This window comes from Quercus suber, unplaced genomic scaffold (assembly GCF_002906115.3).
Source record: "Quercus suber isolate HL8 unplaced genomic scaffold, Cork oak 2.0 scaffold_59, whole genome shotgun sequence".
In the NCBI taxonomy this organism is placed as follows: domain Eukaryota; kingdom Viridiplantae; phylum Streptophyta; class Magnoliopsida; order Fagales; family Fagaceae; genus Quercus; species Quercus suber.
The window spans coordinates 1138514-1160844 of NW_027069524.1; the positions used below are offsets into that span (position 1 = coordinate 1138514).

The 22331-nt window shown below is 37.6% G+C and overlaps 3 protein-coding genes across 3 annotated transcripts in view; all 3 read right to left on the bottom strand.

The window, feature by feature from the left end:
• LOC112004737 (ankyrin repeat-containing protein BDA1) overlaps window positions 1-1079 on the bottom strand; it is a 19633-nt gene extending 18554 nt beyond the window's left edge. Inside the window, exon 1 of the mRNA XM_024036970.2 lies at window positions 489-1079. Coding sequence (XP_023892738.2) covers window positions 489-1079 — 591 coding nt within the window. The remainder of the gene's footprint in view (window positions 1-488) is intronic.
• Window positions 1080-3217: 2138 nt separating this feature from the next.
• LOC136067126 (uncharacterized) lies at window positions 3218-4579 on the bottom strand. The gene has a single exon (XM_065772479.1). It carries the CDS (start codon window positions 4577-4579, stop codon window positions 3218-3220), a length of 1362 nt encoding a protein of 453 aa, XP_065628551.1.
• A 2064-nt stretch (window positions 4580-6643) lies between these two features.
• Window positions 6644-7129, bottom strand: LOC136067127 (uncharacterized). The gene has a single exon (XM_065772480.1). It carries the CDS (start codon window positions 7127-7129, stop codon window positions 6644-6646), a length of 486 nt encoding a protein of 161 aa, XP_065628552.1.
• Window positions 7130-22331: the final 15202 nt, after the last annotated feature.

Below are 22331 nucleotides of genomic sequence, written 5' to 3' on the forward strand. Positions count from 1 at the left end.
TTTTAATTTATAAACTATATTAAGAAATAAATATAATTTTTATTTGATTTTTTGAATGACAATATTTGTGTATTCTAACCATAAATGTTGTCAAAACAGGTTTCATAATAAAATGAAATATGGTTTTTTTTTTTAGACTCTGATCTTTAACACTAAGAAGGAAATTATTATGCATTTTAGTGTAATAGAAAATTGAGGTCTTGTTTTGTTTTTTTTTTTTTTTTTCTTCAATAGTTGAGAGAAAGATCATTTCAACCCTGAATATCTCAGTTAAAAACACAGTAAGATGCGAACTAATAATTGAGTTACAAGACTTTTAACAAAAAGTTGAGTTGAAATGTATTAAGAAATTGTTATTTTGTATTTTATTTATTTATTTATATATTCATATATTTTTAATAATAAGTAGATTTTTGTTGGTTTTTTCTATTTGAAGTAGCTGATAGTTTGGAATTAAAAATCATAACTAAGGAAATGAGAGAGCTTGCCTGTGTTTGATTTCTAAGTACTGCAATGTGCAATACAGTATTGCCTTTCACATCCTTCTGCCCCAAAATTTTCCTCAAACAAGAAGACTTCCTTAGGAGCCATCCCACCAAGAATTTAAGAGCCTCCAATTTGTCGCATTTAAGGGCAATATGAAGAGCCGTCTCATTTCGTATTGTCACATATTTAATAGAATTAGGACAGACTGATAAAAAATTATCTAATAAAGCAAGATCATTTGTTGTTGCTGCGTAATGCAAAGGAGTCATACCCTCCCTTCCTGCGACATAAACAAGGTTCGCATCGTGTTGTAGAAGCTGATGCACTATCTCTATATGACCATTCAGTAGAGCAAGGTAAATGGGGGTATACCCATCTGGATTTCGCTTGTTGACAAAAGAGGGCTGTAGTATCATCATCTCACAGAAAAATAGGAAATGTCCAGCAGATGCAGATATGTGTAAAGGAGTATCAACAAATTGGAACTCATCAATGTGCTTCAAAAGTTTTCCATCCTCCTGAATTATGTTGTAAAAGGCATCAATATCTCCCTGTTGAGCAATCCCATTCAACCTCTGAATTCTCTCTTCCATTCTTGAGAAGGCTATTAATTTTATGCTTTTCCTTGGTATGAAGTATGAACTTGATGATGCGTAACTTAAATAAATAGTGCGATGTACAACTTTGTTGATAATGCTCTTTACTTTTCTTTCTTTAAAAAATTATTATTATTTTTTAATATATATTGGATTTTAATTGGGAGAGGGAAGTTGATAGTACCGCCTAATCCTATTTATTTGGGGCATGATGAGACGTCGTCAGAAAGTCAAATAATTATAACTTTTAGTACTTTTTTTGTTTTTTTTTTTTGTTTTTTTTCTTCTTCAAGATAATTTGATAGATAACGGTAGGGACGTCTGAATTATGGAATTTTTAGTTGAAAATATCAAAAAATATTAGTTGAACAGTGTTACTCTTAATATGGTGTTCACTGTGTTTTAGATACAGCCCGTTTGGTAGGACATTTTAAGCATACTTTTGAGTATTTTAAATACACTTATACACATTTTTATATATTTTTTCACTTACATTTATATCAAAAACACCCAAACAATATTATTCAAACTCCTCTACCAAACACCCCTTTATTATAGACGGTTTTGGTTGGCTTTGAAATTTTTTTTTTTTTTTTTTTGATTTAGTGTCTATTTGGTAAAAATTATTATTGTTAACTTATTTTACTATTCATCTTATTTTTACTATTATTCATGGGTTTCATTGCACTTTTTGGTACTATTCATGGGTTTCACTGTACTATTTCAACTAACTTTTTCTTGTGTGTTTGGCTCTAAATTAAAAAGTCAGCTTATTTTACTATTCAGCTTCATTTTGTTACTATTCATGGGTCCCACGATACTTTTTGGTACCATTCATGAGTCTCACTGTTTTATTTCTACTAACTTTTACCTTTATCTACAATATTTTCAGCAAAAAAATTTCAGTTTTAGCAAAATGATTAGATTCCAAACAGACCTTTAGGTTGTGGTCCACGGCAAGCCAACTTTAGAGTAATAGTCTCTTTCTTATTTTGTTAGTCTTGTTTAGAAAATCTAGCTCTATAAGGGATCATCAATTAGTACAGTCTTTTAAATAAAAAATTACAAAGTTTTCAAAATTACCAACATTAATTTTGACGGGACTAACGAGTTCATGCAAGAACGGACGATCCCATCGATACGGACGAATACAGACTCTGGCTAGGTGAGTCAATTACATGCTTTACTGACGAATATATACAGACCATTCAATGCAGGCAATCAAACCCGAAACGGTTACAGAGACAACTGTACAAACCGTTGAAGGGCAGTGATGGCACATTAAACGGCCCCAGACGTTACCAAAAGGAGCATTAAAAACCTCCATAACTACCCAACGGCTAGAAGCCATGAGAACATATATAAGTCTCCCACATTGCTGAAGAACAGGTACGGATACCCAAAAAGAAAACTCCAAAAAATCTTTCTAATTCTTCCCAATTACATTGTTCATTTCCCATAAAGTTCATTACACTGACTTTGGCATCGGAGGCTCTGTGGCAGGCACCACACCGGTGACCATCTCCAAANGTATTGGCTGAATAATTCATTTATTGATCATGAATAATGAATGTGGCTTTCCATTACATCTACTGATGATATTTCTTTAAGTGCTCAATGTTCCACGGTCTTGGGACCCTTTTTCCGTCTAGGGTCTCCAGGTGGTAACTGCCTTGTCTAGAGTAGTGAATGACTTTGTATGGCCCCTCCCACGTGGGGCCGAGCTTTCCTTGAGCTGGATCCTTGGTTGCCTGGGTTACCTTGCGCAGGACGAGGTCTCCTATGTTGAGTCTCCTGAGCTTCACCCTTCTATTGTAGTAGTCTGTCATCTTTCTCTGGTATTCCGTCATCTTGCTGAAGGCTTTGTCTCGCTCGTACTTCGACAAGACAGTCTAGGTCCACTCGTAACAGGTCGTCATTTTCTTCTTCGTTGAACGCTTCTCTCTTAGTACTTGTAATTCCCACTTCGACAGGGATTACTGCTTCGGTACCGTAGGTGAGTCTGAAGGGGGTCTCTCCTGTTGGGGTTCTAGCCGTGGTTCTGTAGGCCCACAAGACGTTGGGCAATTCTTCTGGCCAAGCTCCTTTCGCGTCGTCTAGTTTGGTCTTTATGATCTTGAGCAATGTACGGTTCGTTACCTCCGTCTATCCATTCGACTGTGGGTGGCCTGGTGACGAGAACTGGTTCTTGATGCCCAAGCCAGAGCAGAAGTCCTTGAAACCTTGGCTATCGAACTGACGTCCGTTATCCGATATGATCGTCCGTGGGATCTCGAACCTGAAATTATGTTCTTCCATACGAACCCCTGGATTTTGGCCTCGGTGATGGTTGCCAATGCCTTTGCCTCAACCCATTTAGTGAAATAATCAATAGCAACTAGTAAGAATTTTACCTGACCTTTGCCTTGAGGTAGCGGGCCCACGATGTCGATTCCCCATTGTGCGAATGGCCATGGAGACGTTATCGTCGTCAGCTTTTCTGACGAGAGCCGTTGGACGTTCCCGAACCTTTGACATTTGTCACATCTCTTGACGAACTTTGCTGAGTCATCTTGCATGGTCGGCCAAAAATAACCTGCTAGCATAATTTTTCTTACCAGGGATTTTGGGCCCGCGTGATCTCCACAGATCCCTTCATGGACCTCCCTCAGGACGTATTCGGCCTCTCCTTCGTCGACACACCTCAAGTAGGGTATGGAGAAACCTCTTTTGTACAAAGTATCATTGAGAATTGTGAATCTGGCGGATCTCTTCTTGATCTTCCTAGCTTCATCTGTGTTTTGGGGCAGATGGCCATCCTGAAGAAAGGACATGATGGGCGTCATCCAGCTATTCGTGCCCCTGACCGCGAATGTTGAGATTTCTTCTATGCTGGGGCTTCTTTGTATCTCCATCATCAAGCCCGTCCCTGATTTAATTTCTTCCGACGAGGCTATCTTTGAAACTTCGTCTGCAGCCATATTCTGGCTTCTCAGAATCTGGACAAACTTCACTTTTCTGAACTCTTGGGTCAGGCGTTTCGTCAACTTGAGGTATTTCTGCATTCTTTCTTCTTTTGCTTCGTACTCTCCTATGATTTGCCCAATTATTAGCTTTGAGTCGTTCTGGACTAGCAGGTTGCTGGCCCCAAGCTCTTTTCCGAGTCTTAAACCCGTCAGGATTCCTTCGTACTCAGCTTCATTATTGGTGGCTGGAAATTTTAGCTGGACTCCATATTTCAATGTCTCTCCGTCAGGAGTGGTTATGATGACCCCTACTCCCCCTCTTTTTTGGGCTGATGAGCCATCAATCTGTATCACCCATGTCTCGCCCATGCTAGCAATGCTCGATTCGTCTGGGTGAGTGAACTCAGCGATGAAGTCAGCCAGAGCTTGTGCTTTGATGGCCGTCCTGGGATGGTATTCCACGTCGAATTGGCTGAGTTCAATTGCCCATTGGACCATCCTCCCAGCTGCCTCGGGTTTGTTCATAGACTTCTTGATGGGTTGGTCCGTCATCACTAAGATCGGGTTTGCCGGGAAGTATTGCCTAAGCTTGCGCGAGGCTACTATCAATGCAAAGGTGATTTTCTAGATCCTCGGGTACCTGAATTCATCTCCTTGGAAAGCTTGGCTGACGTAGTACACTGGGAGCTGTTTCCTATCTTCTTCTCGTATTAACGCTGCACTGACGGCTGTAGACGAAACTGCCAGGTACAAGTATAAGTTTTCTCCTTCTTTGGATGGGCTTAGGAGTGGTGGATTGCTGAGGTAACGCTTTAGCTCTTGGAAAGCCGCCTCACACTCGTCGATCCATTCAAAGGCTTGCTTAAGGGTCTTAAAGAATGGTAAGCATTTGTCCGTTGCTCTTGACACGAATCTGTTAAGAGCTGCAATTCGGCCTGTGAGCTTCTGGACTTCCTTGACGGTCTTGGGTGATGCCATATTGAGTATAGCTTGCACCTTCTCAGGATTTGCTTCTATTCCTCTCTGAGACACCATGAATCCTAGGAATTTTCTGGAGGCGACACCGAAAACACACTTGCTAGGGTTTAGCTTCATTTGGTATTGCTTAAGGGTATCGAATGTCTCCTTAAGGTCGTCCAGATGCGCGAGCTCTTCCCTGCTCTTGACGAGCATATCGTCGACGTACACTTCCATATTCCTGCCTATTTGTTTAACGAACATTTTATTTACCAACCTCTGATACGTTGCCCCGGCGTTCTTCAGTCCAAAGGGCATGACCTTGTAGCAGTAGAGCCCCTGACTGGTGATGAAGGCGGTTTTATCCTGATCCTCGTCAGCGATTTTTATCTGATTGTACCCGGAGAATGCGTCCATGAACGTCAACAGCTTGTGCCCGGCCGTGGAATCTACCAACTGGTCTATTCTTGGAAGAGGGAAACTGTCCTTCGGGCAGGCCTTGTTTAGGTCCGTGAAGTCCACGCACATCCTCCATTTTCCATTTGCTTTCTTTACTAGGACGACGTTTGTCAGCCAGTCTGGATAGTACACCTCCCTGATAAAGCCTGCAGTCAAGAGTTTGCTAACTTCGTCAGAAATTGCCTGGTCTCTTTCTGGCGCGAATGTCCTTCGTCTTTGCTTGATTGGTTTCCTCTCTGGGTCCACATTCAACCTGTGTTGGATAACTTATGGGGATATTCCTGGCATGTCGTCATGGCTCCAAGCAAAGACGTCCAAGTTCTCCCTGAGAAAACGAATGAGCCTCGTTCTCATCTCAGGACTCAACGTTGTCCCTATTCTGGTTGTTTTCGTCCTTTCCCCCTCGATCAACTCCACTACTTCCAGTGCTTCCATCTTTTCTTCCTCCTTTTCTTCCACTACCCACGTGTGGTTCTCCTTAGCTGCTAAAACAGCTTGATAGCATTCTCGAGCTAGAACTTGGTCTCCTTTAACTTCACCAATACCCTCTTCCGTTGGAAACTTCACCTTCAAGCAGTAGGTGGATGTGGACGCCTTCCACTTGTTGAGTGCTGGCCTTCCAATGATGACATTATAGGACGAGGGACAATCTACTACCAAAAAGTCTACCTGACGAGTCAGCTATTTTGGGTACGTTCCCACTGTTACTGTCAGCGTCACTATGCCCCTGGGGTACACCTTGTCACCGCTGAAACTGACGAGTGGAGAATCGAATGGACAAAGTCTCTTGGGATCCAGCCTCAATTGTTGGAATGCAGAAAAGTAAATGATATCGGCAGAGCTACCATTGTCCATGAGGACTCTTTTGGTGTTGAATCCTTCTATGGTGAGCATTATGACTAACGCGTCGTTGTGAGGCTGTTTCACTCCTCTGGAGTCACTCTCGTTGAAGGTCATATCCTGATCAGTTCGTCTGTACTTTTGCAGGGGTGTCATATGGACGCTATTCACCTGTCGTTGATGTGTTTTCTTGAGTGACTTGAATGAGCCCCCAATGGTAGGCCCCCCCGCGATCGTCTATATTTCCCCGACCACATTTTGAGGAGGTTATGATTGACGGCCGTCGTTCCTGGAGGAAGACCCCTGTTGGCCTTTGTTTTCATCTCGGAATTTGTTGTGTTCCCCCTTCTTTACGAATTTCTACAACTTCCCCCTCCGTATCAATTCTTCTATCTGCTCTTTGAGATCCCTACAATCTTCGGTGTAGTGGCCATGATCTTTGTGGAATCGGCAGTACTTACTTTTATCGCGGACGTTAGGAGATGAGTGTAGTGGCCGTGGCCACTTAAGATAATGCTCGTCTTTAATCTGCGCCAAAATTTTGTCAACAGGCATAACTAGAGGGGTGAATTTTACCGTTCGTGGATTTTTGTCATCCTTCCTTCTGACTCCGTCATTGATTCGACGATCTGGACGATCACGCTTTTGCCCTCTACTATCGTCTTCTTTTCTTCCTTTGTCCCCTGTTCTGTCTGCGTCCTTGATAACAGCCAACGCGTCTTCAGCATTCATGTACTTCTGCGCCTTGAGGAGCATTTCAGCCATCGTCTTTGGGGGGTTCTTCGCGAGTGAGCTGACGAGATCCCTTGACCTCAGCCCTGCCTTGAAGGTCGTCAACTGTACCATATCGTCAGCTTCGTCTACCTCCAGTGTTTCCCTCGTGAAACGTTTTACATATGACCTCAAGGTTTCTTTTTCTCCCTGCCTGATGGTAAGCAAGTGGTCAGCGGTCCTCTTTGGTCGTTGTCCTCCAATAAAGTGACGCAGGAAGGTGTTGCTCAACTACTCGAACGTATCTATTGACGATGTTGGCAACTTCGTGAACCATTCTCGGGCAGCTCCCCTGAGTGTAGCTGGGAAGGAACGACACAATATCTCATCTGGGGGCTGTTGAAGTCCCAGGCTCGTCTTGAAGGTGTTTAGATGATCTTGAGGGTCCTTCAACCCATCGAAGGGCTCGAGCTGAGGTAACTGAAATTTCGACAGCACTGGGCAATCGAGGACCGCTGTTGTGAATGGTGAATCCGTCGCCCGGACCATCTGATCCACGCTCCGCTCTGTTTTTTCTTTGATGGCGTTCCTTAATTCGTCCATCTCCCTCCTCATCTCCCGAAGAATATTTGAATTTTGCTCGACGGGAGTGTTTGGCCTTCGTTGGTCACTTCTTCTGTTGCTATCCCCTCATCTTCCTGATTTCCCTTCGAACGATTTTCCTCTTGCTGAAGCCGTAATCTCATTTCTTGGTTTTGCTTAGTCAGTTCTTCAACTGTGGCTGCAAGGGCTTGAACTTGCTGAGCTAGGGCTGTAGCATCTTGATTTGACTCCATCCTTAAAAGAACAAGAATATGGGACCACTATTCCGAGTTTGAACACGAAAAAATGTCGTCCCCACAGACGGCGCCAAACTGATGAGTGTGAACTGTCAGTCACATTCGTCGGACGAAGATGATTCTTCAAGCTTTGGAGATGGTCACCGGTGTGGTGCCTGCCACAGAGCCTCGATGCCAAAGTCACTCTTGGAGACGGGAGTAGGAAGCTCCTCCACCGACGTGGACGGAGAATCAGTCCTCGTTACCTCAGTGCCAGAGACGAGGGGAGTGACTGAGGCTGGCGGAGTGGCGAAAAGACCCTTCCCTATAACACGCATGGTCTTTTTGCCTATGTTTGATAAGGGCTCGTCCTTCTTGGCCCTCATCTTGGCGTACATATCTTTGTTGAATTTCGACGTCATCTCTGTCAAAAGAAAAACATTAGCCACGAAGAAAAGCACAAGAAAAGAAAAGGTCAGTACTGACGAAGCTAGAACTTACTCTTTTTTCCTTCTATGTCAATATTTTTCAAGACAAAAGCAGAGGGATCAGGCCCAAGACAATAGAATGCAAGGGTTCGGGGATTGACGAGATCGTCCCAGTCCTCGATCGTCTGCGCGTACTTGATGGCCTTCTGCACACGTTCTCTGTACCTGCTCTTCAGCTTTTGTCGTCTTTTGACTAAAAAAAAAAATAGGGGAGAGAAGGTGTTAGCAGCCTTGATTGTAAGCACGACGGGAATCAAGAAACGAAGAAAGGAATATTGACGCACCTAAAGTCGGGGTTTCCCACCGACGACGTAACACCGGGAGATCACCCCAAACCTCGCTTGAGGGAGTCTCAAACTCGTCCCCAGACACATAGAAGAACCTGGACTTCCAATACCTGAACGACGAAGGTAATTTTTTGACGATTCTAGTACCTCTCTCCCAAGGCACTAGTTCATAATACCCATACTCCCTTGACGCCTTCAACCGATACAAATACACTAGCTCGTCTACCCTGATCATGTCCCCGTCATTAGCTGCCAGCCATATCCCCATACAGCTAATTAAAATTCTCCAAGAGTTGGGCATAAGTTGCCCCGGAGCGATACCAAAATGATCTAGCAACTCCATCAGGAATGGATGGACGGGGAACCTTAACCCACAAATGAAGGCAGCCTCGTAAAAGCATACCTCGCCTGGGAAGAAGTGACACGCCCGGTCCTCTACACTGGGCAGACGAACCCTAACTCTGTCAGGAAACTGAAATCTGTCCCTAAACCTCGCCAACGTGTCAGCATCTAACCCACACTCCTCTCCCAGGGCATAAAAAGCCCTAACCTCTTGAGAGCCAAAGACGGCAGTATCTTCCTCCGCTGGGCCGCCGTTGGACGACAACCCAGTCTCAAGCTCACTCGACCTAACTACTGACATACCTACTCGCCCTCCAACCTCGTTCACGAACCAATCCAAAGACTGACGAAGTAAAGGCAACAGATCAGCCAAAGCCACGCTCAAACAGTTACCCTCAAAAACAAAATCCTCAATACCAGAGGAAACCCCCAAAAACCCTCCTAACCGAGCAAAAAGGAATGAAATTGAGGGGCAGACTACCCTAACCTCAGAGCTACTAAGCATGAAAAACAAAAGACACAACAACAAACTAAACCCCCATGGAATTCAGAACAAACAACACAAAAAAGAAAACCAACACAGAAGAAGAGAAAATCAGAAGCAAAACCATAATAAGGCGAAGAGAAATAACGCAGGAGGATAGGCGTACCTTAAAGAAGCAGTCAGAAGGTAGAACACCACCACACCGGTTGCTAGTTCGCAGAAGGGTTGCAAAGAAAAGTCGCCGGAGAGGATGATCAAAGCAAATGAGTAGAGTATTTTTGAAAAATGTGAACTAGGAGGAGTTTTTAACTGAGGCTTTGGGAAACTGAAAAAAAAAACCAGCGGGACGCCCAATAGTCCCACCAAATCAGAGCATTAACTCCACCCACCAGCGCGTGCCACAATTTGCGAAACGCCGCCGCTTTGCATTTACTGCGGATCGAAATCCCAAACGACACTCGTAAACTGTAAAACTCCTCACATTCTATGATCGTCACTTAACTGACGAACACAGAATCGGGGGGCAATTGACGGGACTAACGAGTTCATGCAAGAACGGACGATCCCATCGATACGGACGAATACAGACTCTGGCTAGGTGAGTCAATTACATGCTTTACTGACGAATATATACAGACCATTTAATGCAGGCAATCAAACCCGAAACGGTTACAGAGACAACTGTTCAAACCGTTGAAGGGCAGTGATGGCACATTAAACGGCCCCAGACGTTACCAAAAGGAGCATTAAAAACCTCCATAACTACCCAACGGCTAGAAGCCATGAGAACATATATAAGTCTCTCACATTGCTGAAGAACAGGTACGGATACCCAAAAAGAAAACTCCAAAAAATCTTTCTAATTCTTCCCAATTACATTGTTCATTTCCCATAAAGTTCATTACACTGACTTTGGCATCGAAGGCTCTGTGGCAGGCACCACACCAGTGACCATCTCCAAAGCTTGAAGAATCATCTTCGTCCGACGAATGTGACTGACAAGTTCACACTCATCAAATTTAAACTTGAACGAAGGAAGAGTATTGAATTTTGAAGGTGATTAGGGTGTGCAAAAATATTTTTAAAGATAAATTAAACTAGTAAGTCAAGGTTTAAGTCATAATGAAAGAAGGAACCACTAGCTTGGTTTTTTTTTTGGGGAAGGAAATTTGGTTTTAGAGAGATTCAAGTCAAGGTTGTCTTGAGTCATCTCAAAGCTTACTCATTTCCACGACGAGGAGCCCACTTAGATATGAGTGTCCGACATGGATTTTGTAAAAAAATTAAAAATCCTCGTAGGTCATCATTTTCTTCTTACTTTATAGTTTATTCTTTCTTTTATTTAATTTCTTTCTATCTTTAGATTCAGCACCGCCTGCCTCTACTAGCTTCTCACTCTATATTTTTCTTTCGATTCACTGCTCACTTCGGTAAAATATATGTATGGAATTTTTTTCTTTCAATATTTCGTAACATTTCACTCAGAACCTAGAGAGGATAAAATTGAGGTAAACGGACCCGTTCAGTAAGGATAGCTGTAGGCGACGATACTAAGGAAAGGGATGATTTGAACATATGAACAAGAAGACGGATCATGTCCCAGATGGAGAAGAAGTAAGACGGACAAACCCTCCATAGTGGACGGATTCTAACTAAACGGACACAAGGGGGATGAATAGCAAAGACACGTGGCATCTATGTGGCCTAAGTGGTTTCCAAGAAACCCTAAATGGAAATGTCTTGCACCCTACGATTAATCCTAATCAACGAAATCATTATATGGGACGAATCCCGTAAAATACGTACATTTATGAGGATGCCAAGGAATAAAGGTCGGTTTTACACTACTATAAAAACCCAAAGCCCTTAGAAAATAAGGTACGCATAATTTACCTCAGCTCTGGCATTCTAGAGTTGTGAAAGTTCTCTAACTTAACTTTTGGAAGGTCTTTAGCCAGTACCACACCGGTGCTCTTTGTAGGGTTTTTCTTTTTCTTCTTTGTTGTGTAGATTTTGTCTAGGGCACATGAGGACCGTGTAGCTTACTGACGATTTTTTGGCATCATTAGAACCTATAGGCTATCTTCAGCTAAAGGAAAAAAAATATCTTTTACACCTAGTTTCAGAAGAGTTCAGATCCTTCTCCTTTGAAAATAAAAGGTGTAGTTGTCACGCCACCAACCCAACTAATGGGTTATGCACGAGCGAATAGTGATGCGCTTATAAAATTTTTATCTTACAAATGTGTATGGCCTTCTTAAAGAGCAGTAATAATCTTCAAATAATTATTATGTCAAATCAAATCCAATTAACATCAAGAACTCAATTGTTAAAAACCTCCAAAGCATTAATGAAAATAGAAGTCCAATCTCTAGAGCATAAGATAATAAATAGCAAGAAAAATACCAAACACAAATCTTATTCCAAATATTCCCAAACATCTCTCATGTGCACACGCCAGCAGAAACCTAACAATTGCTATTCCTCATAATCTAAATATGAAAGAGGGAGAAAAAAGGGCAATGAGTGACAACTCAGTAAATAATCAAATCCTAAGTAGCTGGATCAAGCATACTTATGAGGAAAAAAAATGCTTTTTGCATAAGATAGGACTTCGATAAGCTCAGAAATTGCAATTAAGTTCAAATGATAAAATTAACTTATAATTTTTAATGGATTTAAAACATCAATTATATTTGCAATGCGTTCCAAAGACATCAAAACTATAAATTATAAGGAATTCAAAAACTTAAAAATTTTCTTTGGACTTTAAATGGTTCACATATTAATATTCAATAAGATTTTGTATTCTTAACAATCTTTATTTAACTATGGTCATGCTAAATCCAATTACTAGGGCTAGAATCACATGTAAGTCTGTGATATATATGTGCTAAAAGAAACCAGTTATGCTAATGTATAACCCCTATTGAAGGGGTCCAAAGCATAGTCAAATTGCACTTATAAATTACCAGTTTTAGTGGGTTCTAGTTAACTTGACTGGTAAAGTTTTTGATGGTTGTATAAGAGATTTGAGGTTCAATTCCCGCCTACATAAAAAACTGATTGGTGTCTTGGTTTGATGATAAAAAACTATCATCAAGAGGACGCCATAGGTTGAAACCCTCTCAAAAAAAAAAAAATAAAAAAAATTACCACTTTCATTTTAGTCCATATCCAAAATCATATTTCATAAACTTAGTTCAGACAAATATATTTCATTCAATTTAATAGATAAAACATTTTATTTTAAGCGAAATATAACTAGGCAAGAAAATGTTACCTGCCTCAAGAAGAGATTACAAAATTTGCACTTCTCCCTAACCTTCCCATCTAAGATCCACAAATACCACCTTAAACAATGACTCAGTTACATCAATCTATATAGATAGTTTTATTTACTATCACTTGTGATATCCGGCCATTACGAAGGCTCTCTAACTATTTATATTCCAAGTTAAGGAATTTATATATAAATAGCAATGCCAAAAGAAAAAAAAAAAAATACATCTAAGATATCTTATAATCAAGCTAGCCAACCCAAAAATCTCTTGAGTACAGTAGGGGTGCCAATTCGAGTTAGCGTGTCGGGTTCGTGTCGTGTAGAGGTAGGAGTATTCAATTAAATGGCTCAACCCAAACCCGACCTATTAAATAATCATGTCATGATCCTTCAACCCTAACCCGACCTGTTAATAAGGCGGGTTGACTTAACCAAACCCACTTGACTCGCTTAGTAAATAGGTTTGTTAGGTTGACACGAATGTGACATAACCCATTTCAACCTGCTTAATATTAAATATAGTATCCATCTAAATATATATATATATATATTTTTTTTTTTTTACATCCCAAAAGTAGTGCATACATTTCAACTTTTCAACCCATTTTAATTTCCAATTATATCCCATGTAAATTTTTGTAATTACTCACTTTTCTTTTTGAGTTTAAAATATAGGTTCGACATAAAAGTTATTTGACAAATCTAAAATAAAATGAATATTTATTTGTCATATGAGTTAAACCGGTTGTGTTAAATGTGTCATTTTAGGTTGGTACAAATAAATTGGTGTATCAAATGTGTCTATTGTAGGTCACGGGGATTGACCCGCTTATGACACTCGTTTCTTATCGTGTCGCATTCAAATCGACCCGTTTATGACTCAACCCCACTAAGGCCCAACCCTAACTTGCAAAAACACTTGTCAAGTTTTTATCGTGTTTACGGGATGGGTCGAACATTGACACCTCTAAAGTATAGCCTACAATTATTATTATTATTATTATTATTATTATTATTATTACTATTACTGCCTTCTAATCAGATTTAATAGATTAGCGTTTGTCAATTTTTCCAAATATTTAATGTGAACATGAGTAACCATTAGGCAAAGTTAATTGGTCACATATATTGCCTAAAACTCACCGCTTCCGGAATTGAAACTAGGACTGATGTTACTCCTTTTGCGCCTAATGTACCTTCTCCACACTCAAGTGGATCAGAGAGGTGCAAGTCAAGGTCTTGAGTCATCGCAAAGCTTTACCGATTTCCACAACAAGGGCCAGACGTAGGTTTCAATAAATAAATAAAATTTAAAATCCTCGTTAGCATATTGTCTTGACAATGTCCTTTCTATCCTTAACGAGGGCCAGACATAGGTTTTAATAAAACAAATTTAAAATCCTCGTTATCATATTGTCTTAACTTTGTCCTTTCTTATCTTTCTGAACAATAATAAATACAAACTTTATCAAATTTTTTTCTTTTCTCTATCTTTTAAAGTGTGCACGCCTGATGTGAAAATAAATAAATAAATAAATCCTCTGTCTCATAAAATTAAAAAAACAAAAGTGAGCACGCTTGTCTTGGTTTCTCCCCTAAATAGATAACATAGGGATAGGGTGCACATGTGCCCCCAAAAAGAAAGGGTCATATTTTTATACAAGCATCAGATGTTATTTTTATCTTCTTCTTCTTCTTCTTATTCTTCTTTTTTTTTTTTTTTTCTTTTTTTTCTTTTTTAATTTGTGTGTGTTTTCTTTTATGAGAAATAAATTGTGTAATTGAAAAAAAAAGGGAATTTGATATGATATACTTGTAAATGTATTTAATAAGTTTGAGGGTAATATAATAATAAATAAAATAATTATAAGATTTTATATAAATAGGAGCATGAAAGTAAATTCATAAAAATTAGATTTTTTATCCTCACATTTTCTTTTCAACCAAACAAATTAGTTTTCCATTCCTTCACTTTTCATCCTCCCAACCAAGCATGCTGAGGGAAAATTAAAATTTCTTATATTTCCCAATTTTTCATCCCCAACCAAAAGAAGCCTAAAATGTAATTAAAAGGAAAGTCAGGAATAAAACTTTTGAGGGTTTCAAATCAATCCATCTATATATATATATATATATATATATATAAGTTTGAGGGTAATATAATAATAAATAAAATAATTATAAGATTTTATATAAATAAGAGAATGAAAGTAAATTCATACAAATTAGATTTTTTATCCTCACATTTTTCTTTTCAACCAAACAAATTAATTTTCCATTCCTTCACTTTCCATCCTTCCAACCAAGCATGCTGAGGGAAAAATAAAATTTCTTCTATTCCCCACTTTTTCACCCCCAACCAAAAGAAACCTAAAATGTAATTAAAAGGAAAGTCAAGAATAAAACTTTTGAGGGTTTCAAATCAATCCATATATATATATATATATAAAAGCTGAAAAGTGATATTTATTGCTGTTAAGTTCCTGTTGCGCCATCTCATTGCCACATAACTATTATTTTTCTTATTTATTTTTTAGTCCTATTTTTTTTTACAAAAAATATAAATTTTTTTTTTTTAAAGAGAAACAGATTATTGACTTTAGACGTTTATCTTTGGTGGTTTTAACGTTATATAAATAGATTATTGATTTTACACATTCATCTTGGATGGTTTTAAAATTATATATAATTTTGCCTTTACATATTTATCTACTTTAGTTTAGATGTTTATAAATAAATTATGAAATCAATGAAGAATAAAAAACCAAAAATAATGTCTACATAAATAATAATAATAATTGTAAGGGCATGCTATAGTCTTTAAGTCCAAAGGATGAATGGATTAAGGCTCAAGGAGCCCAGTACAATAAAATTTGTAGAGAGCGAGCTAAAAAGCTAGGCTTCAACGAAATGGACAACGACCTCAATGGGCTAAAAAGGATAAGAGAGCAAGGAAAAATAGTGAATAAACAAATGTGATGCATATAAATTATTCTTCGGTAATGTCTGAGGAGAGACGTAGTTCTTGAATATATTCATCTTAGATTTGATTATAGTTGCTGTTCTTAATGCTATGGTATTTTCTCTACAGATTTTTCTGCCTCCTTTCCCTGGAGGGTTTCTTATATTATATAGCTCATTTAGACGAACTTGGCCCTCCATTTGTTGATCGTCCAGTCCATCCCTTGAGTGCTTGTCCCATCAGACACCTTCCTAAGCCCCTTGTGAGTTGCGGCGGCCAATGCAGCACTATTCAGGAGTCTTCTCCATATAATTACAGTCAGGAGGTTTGGTGGGATGCATTAAATGTGGGGGCAGCTATCACCCCTTCAGTCGTGTCAGGGCTAACCCCCTCTCCGAAACTTTTTCTCAACAATAGGACCTCCTCTGGCAATGTGCCATTGATGTGGCCTTACTTTCCGAGCGTGTGGCCTCCTCGGCATGATAATGGACTCCTCGGCCATAGATACGACACGTGGCGCAGGTACCTTATTTAAATTCTTGTGCCCTACAATAATAATAATAATAATAATAATAATAATAATAATAATAATAATAATAAAAATAATGAAAGTTTTGTAATAAATTTTATAAAGTTCTTTATGCACTACATCTTAGGCATCTTTTCTTATTTTTTGTTTTTTGTTTTTTGTTTTTTTCAATTCTTACTTTGTTCAATTTTTTATCTTCTTTAACCATTGTCTTTTTAGTTCAATCTTTCATCCCTCCAATAATTTATTTTTCAATTTTCATTTAATTTTCTTTAGATTTAAAATTTGTTTCCTTTTTGTCTTCTTAAATTCTACAGTTTCACTTTATTTAACCTTCTATCTGCTTCCACCCTTCCTCTTCCATCTTAATTTTTATATAAATTTCTTCTTTATTTCCACCTCTCCCCCCCTATTTCTTCCAAGTTATCCACGACAAAAAGGTCCACACTCTCTCTCTTTCTCCAATTTTGTTTCTGTTTTGGTGGATTTTTTTTAATTGTTTCAACCACTTTTTTTCTTCTTCTTCTACTAATGGTTATTTTTGTTATTGTTGATTTAATTATCACATCACATTTGTTTATTTTTTTAGTAAATTTGTATAAACTTTTATGCATATTTATGTAGTTTGATATTCCAATTTTTGATCACAAGTTCCTTTTCTTTATCCCATTGGTTTGATTTGATTTGGGTTAATAATTAATTTTTTTTGCAAGTTGGAATTTGATTTTTTCTATTTATCAATTTAGATGTTAAACTATGAGACTTTATTAATTTTTAATTTTTAATTTTTAATCATTTGGGGGTGGACAAGTGCTCTTAAAAGTTGTATCAGAAGTACTCTATATTGCCATTTATTTAGAGAAAGGAAAAGCTAATCAAACGAAAATAATCAGATGGGTGACATATTTTAGCTTTTTCAATTGTATTTTAACTATTATTATTATTATTTTATAACAATGCATATATATAGAAACTTAATTCTTAGTGTGAGGATAAGAACCCAAATTTGTATATTGGGTCTTGGGCTTTATCTAAGGGCGTATATGTCCGAGAAGGAGTAAATGATTGGGAGAGGCCCCAAAGTTGAGAATCACGTAAGTAAAGAATGGAGGAATATAGTCTGAGTAGCTCCTTCTCAGATACGATGAATATCAGTTAAGCATAAATTTGGATAATTTAGGTGACCTTCCAGGGAGTTCCAATGATCAGGATGAACCTCAAGCATGTACAAAGGTGATAAGAACACAGAAATATCTAAAAGAAAAGCTACTACCACTGCATTAAATGTACTGTAGCAACTTTTCTGGCCGCATTTATGTGGAGAAGACTCTTGAACAGTGCAGTCTCAGCTATCACCATTCACAGAGAGCTAAAGAAGATGTTTGATGGGACATGTACTCGAGTGAAGGCTTAGATGATTAACAAGTGTACGATCAAGATGGTCTAAAAGGAACTATATAATGTAAAAGATCTCCCATAAGAGGGGGATCAGAAAAGGAAGAGAGAAAAAAGAGAAAAAGAATTACTGTAGCACTAAGAATTGTATCAACTTTCAAAACCATTGGTTTAATTCATAATCTATCTCCTCGGACAATCATTTTATTGATTTTTACGTGTGTTTCATGCTTGTTCATCTTTGAACTCCTTATTAGCCGTTGTCCAATCCACCAAAAGCCCAGCTCTTTCAGCCACTCTCTACAAATTCATTGTACTGGGGTCATTGGGTTCATATCCCATACCTTTTGGGCTTGGGCTACAAATTGTGACACTACACTTAGATTTTGCTAATATTTGTTTATTTGATAATATGTTTTGGGTGGATGAAATTGCAATTTTCGCAAAGAAAATAACATTAATAGATTATCAACAACAAATTATTTTCTTAATTGGTCCAACTAATTATTGTTAAGTTTTATTAATTTTTTTAATTACATTTTTTGGTGTTTTGGATTGTTGGGCAAAAAAAATAAGGTTTGAGAAAGTTTGTTTAAAAATAAAAGAATAATTTTCAAATTTTATATTCTTTTTAATGATTGAAAAAATGTTATTAGTAACTTTTCTTAAAAAAAAAATATTTTCATTAACTTGCCTTTAGAATTTTTGAGAAAAATTATATTGTTTTCATTTTGGTATGACAATATTTATATTTATGATTTATGATTATTCTTATAATAAATAAAAATATAAAATTTAAATTAATATTTGTGATTTATGATTGTTTCTATATCACATTTATGATTATAAAATACTTTACTTTTTATTAAATTAGTTTAAATTGTAAAAAATAAATTTAATGAGACCACTCTAAAAAAATTATTAAGCGTAACATGCGGATTCACAGCTAGTTTATATATAAATACCAATAGCAAAAGGAAAAAAAGAGTACACCTAAGATATCTTATAATCAAGCTAGCCAACCCAAAAACCTCTTGAGTATAGCGTACAATTTTTTTTTTTTTTTTTTTTTGCCTTCTAATCAGATTTAATAGATTCGCGGTTGTCAATTTTCCCAAATATTTAATGCGAACATGAGTAACCATTAGACAAAGTTTATTGGTCACATATATTGCCTACTCTACACTAAAGTGGATTAGAGAGATGCAAGTCAAGGTCGTCTTGATACTTGATATATAAGAGCACTTGCAGCAGTGGAGCCATATTGCTATATTGCTAAAATTTAGCTCCACAAACACAAAACTCACGCTGCAGCAGTGGTGGCAAATCTAAATATTTTAGATGTTCAGCTACAGTACACATCTATATATAGATGTGTACTGTAGCTGAAGCAAAAAAAAAAAAGTTATTTTTTTATTCGGCCGGTTAAATAAAATAATAACAAATCTCTCTCATCTCTCATCTCTCTCAGTCACTCTTTCATCTCTCTCTCAAAACTCTCTCATCTGTCTCTCTCAGTCACTCTCTCATCGCCGATCGCCGATCGCCTCACGCCGCCGATCCCTCATCTCATCTCACGCCGCCGATCGCCTCATGCAGCCTCACGCCGCCGATCGCATCATCTCATCTCATCTCATCTCACGCCACCGTCGATCCTCGCCGCCAGACCCAGACTCACACCACCGTCGATCCTCGCCGCCAGACCCAGACCCACGCCGTCGATCCTCGCTGCCAGACCCACGCCGTCGATCCTTGCCGCCAGACCCACGCCGTCGATCCACATCGATCCACATCAATCCATGCCGTCGATCCACCGGGAATGATGTTTGATTTTTTTTTCTTCTATGGGTTTGATGGCTGTAGTTGTGGGATGATGTTTGATTTTTTTTTTCTTCTATGGGTTTAATGGCTGTGGTGGTGGAATGATGTTTGATTTTTTTTTTTCTTCCGTGGGTTTGATGGCTGTGGTGGTGGCGATGGTGGTTGTTGTGGCTATGGTTTGGTGGTACGGTGTTTGATTTTTTTTTTTCCTGTGGGCTTGGTGGCTGTGGTGGTGGATTGATGACTATGATGGTTGTTTGGGGATTTATTTTGTTTGTGGGTTTGGTTGTGCCTGTATTGGTGGTGGTGGTGGAAGTGGTGGCTATGGCTGATTGTAGAGGAGGTTGTGGTCGGTACTGGGAGGTTTTTTGGGTTGTGAGATATATTATTTTATTGTAGGAGTATATTATTTTATTATGATGTTTATATTATTATATTGTGTTGATAGTTAAAATAGATTCACTGCTGCAGCAGGTGTGTAGGTATAATAGATAAAGTAACTTTTAGTGGAGCTAAAAAGCTAAATTTTTAGCTCCACTGCTGCGAATGCTCTAAGGATTCAAGCCATGAGATGCTACAGGAGCAGGGAAAGTCAAGGTCGTCAAGTCATCGCAAAACTTTACCGATTTCCACAACTTGATATAAGTATTCAAGCCATTCAGATACTATAGACTGCGTTTGGATAGGAGGGTTGTTGCTCAAAGTTAAGTTGCGTTTTGCTCCTCTTTTTTTTTTTTTTTTTTTTTTTTTTTTTGCCGCATTTGTTGACTGGGGGGACAAAATTTACTGTGCATGAACAGTGTGTGCACTGTTCACGTACTGTTTATGCACTGTTTATGTATTAAAAAATATTAAAAGTGAGTCTCACAATACTATTCACACATTTAAAAATTATTTTGCTACAGTGTTTTCAGCAACAATCAGTTTTTATCAACTTTCAGCAACAATAAATGATATCCAAACGGACCCTATAAGAGCCGGTGAAGTCAAGGTCGCTTTTAAAGCGTGCGTGCTTGACGTGGAAATAAATAAATAAATCCTCATGTCTCATAAAATTAAAAAAAAGAAAAAGAAAAAAACAAGAGTGAGCCCGCCTGTCTCGATGTCTCCAGTCCACTAAACAGATAACATAAGGGATAGGGCGCACATGTGCCCCCAAAAAGAAAGGGCCATATTTTTTTATACAAGCATCATATGTTATTTTTATCTTTTTCTTTTTGATTTGTGTGTTTTTTTTATGATAAATAAATTGTGTAATTGAAGTGGAATTTGATATGATATACTTGCAAATTAGTTTTCATTTCTTCACTTCTCATCCTTCCAACCAAACATGCTAAGGGAAAATTAAAATTTCTTCTATCCCCCAACTAAAAAGAAGCCTAAAATGTAATTAAAAGGAAAGACAAAACTAAACTTACGGGTTTCAAATCAATCCAACATCAAAAATAAAACACCCATGAATTCCTAAAAATCTCTAAGAATTTTTCAAGTGTTTGCCCATATTATTAGCAAAATCAAAATAGGCAACAAATTGTATCAAACTTCTTCTTCATTTTATTTTACTTACTAGTATGTAGCCCGTGCTACCGCACAGGAATGAATATATTGTTAATCATAAGTTTATTCATGTTTAAAATACTCAATTAAGTCTAAATTCATATTATTAACCAGAAAATTTCATTAACAAAACTTAGCAGTATATATATTTTATATTAAACTCGTATATATTGTATTTTGGTATTACCGCATGGGAATGGTTAATTATTGTGATACTATTAGTCAATTTCTTTTTTGTCTTTTTCAGTTTATCACAAGGAGGACAGAATTAGATAAAACAATAAAAATATATATTGCATTTTATTATTTAAGTGGTGCTATTGGACCTTTTTAAATCAAACTAAATATAAAACTTAAAGCAATGGGAAACAAACTATTTTCCCTAAGTTAATTTTTTCAATCCTCATAAATATTTAGATTTGTGATTTTTTTTAAATTTGTACTTTCATGAAGCCACTAAACCGCATGATGATAAAGAAACATGAATAATAATGAAGTCTATATTGTCATCAATCAAATACAATTAGTTCATATTAATCTTCTCCAAAAATTGCGGTTCAGTGACTACATTGTTTAGTTCCAAAGCCAAAGGAGTTGATGGATTTAGCAATTCTCCATGAACCATGCCTCCTTCCCTTTTTCTTGCCAGCAAACTCAAAGCAGAGTCTCTAGCAAATGCAAAACTCAAATATCTGGCTATATCTTATGCCCTTCCTGCTGGAACCCCATATACCATCCAAAAATCAATGTTATTATCAGTAGGAGTACAAAGGGAGTCATCATAAGCATATTCAAAGGGATTTTGAATTTAAACTTTAATTACGAAAACAATGTTTTATAACAATTCTAAAAAAGTTGTATAAAACAACCTAACATAAAAATTATATACATAAGAAATCAATAAACATATACAAATGTTATAATGAATTATAGAATCAATTTAAAATGTAAGATAAATATATATGGTACAAATATATAAATATAAGGTTTGTCAAGCAAGATGAGGTTTGGGAAGGGGAAAAAAAGTCTATCTACATCTTGTGATATTGACGAAGACACAGCAGGTATTAGGGTAATTTCTATCATTGATAAGGGTAATTTCTATCTTCATCTTCCGATCATGATGAAAATGCAACCACCAACAACCTATTATGATATAGCACATCCAAGGGAAATAATTAATAAATCAACCAAAGAATAAAACATACATACAGAAACATAAACAAAACATAACTCTCGAATCCAACTCTTAATATTTGTGTTTCTCCTCAAGAAATCTAAACATGCGCACATTCTCAAGGATTGATTCATTTATCTACAACTTTGCCCAGTTTTGAGACTCACAGATATATGACAAAAATAAGGGTAAAG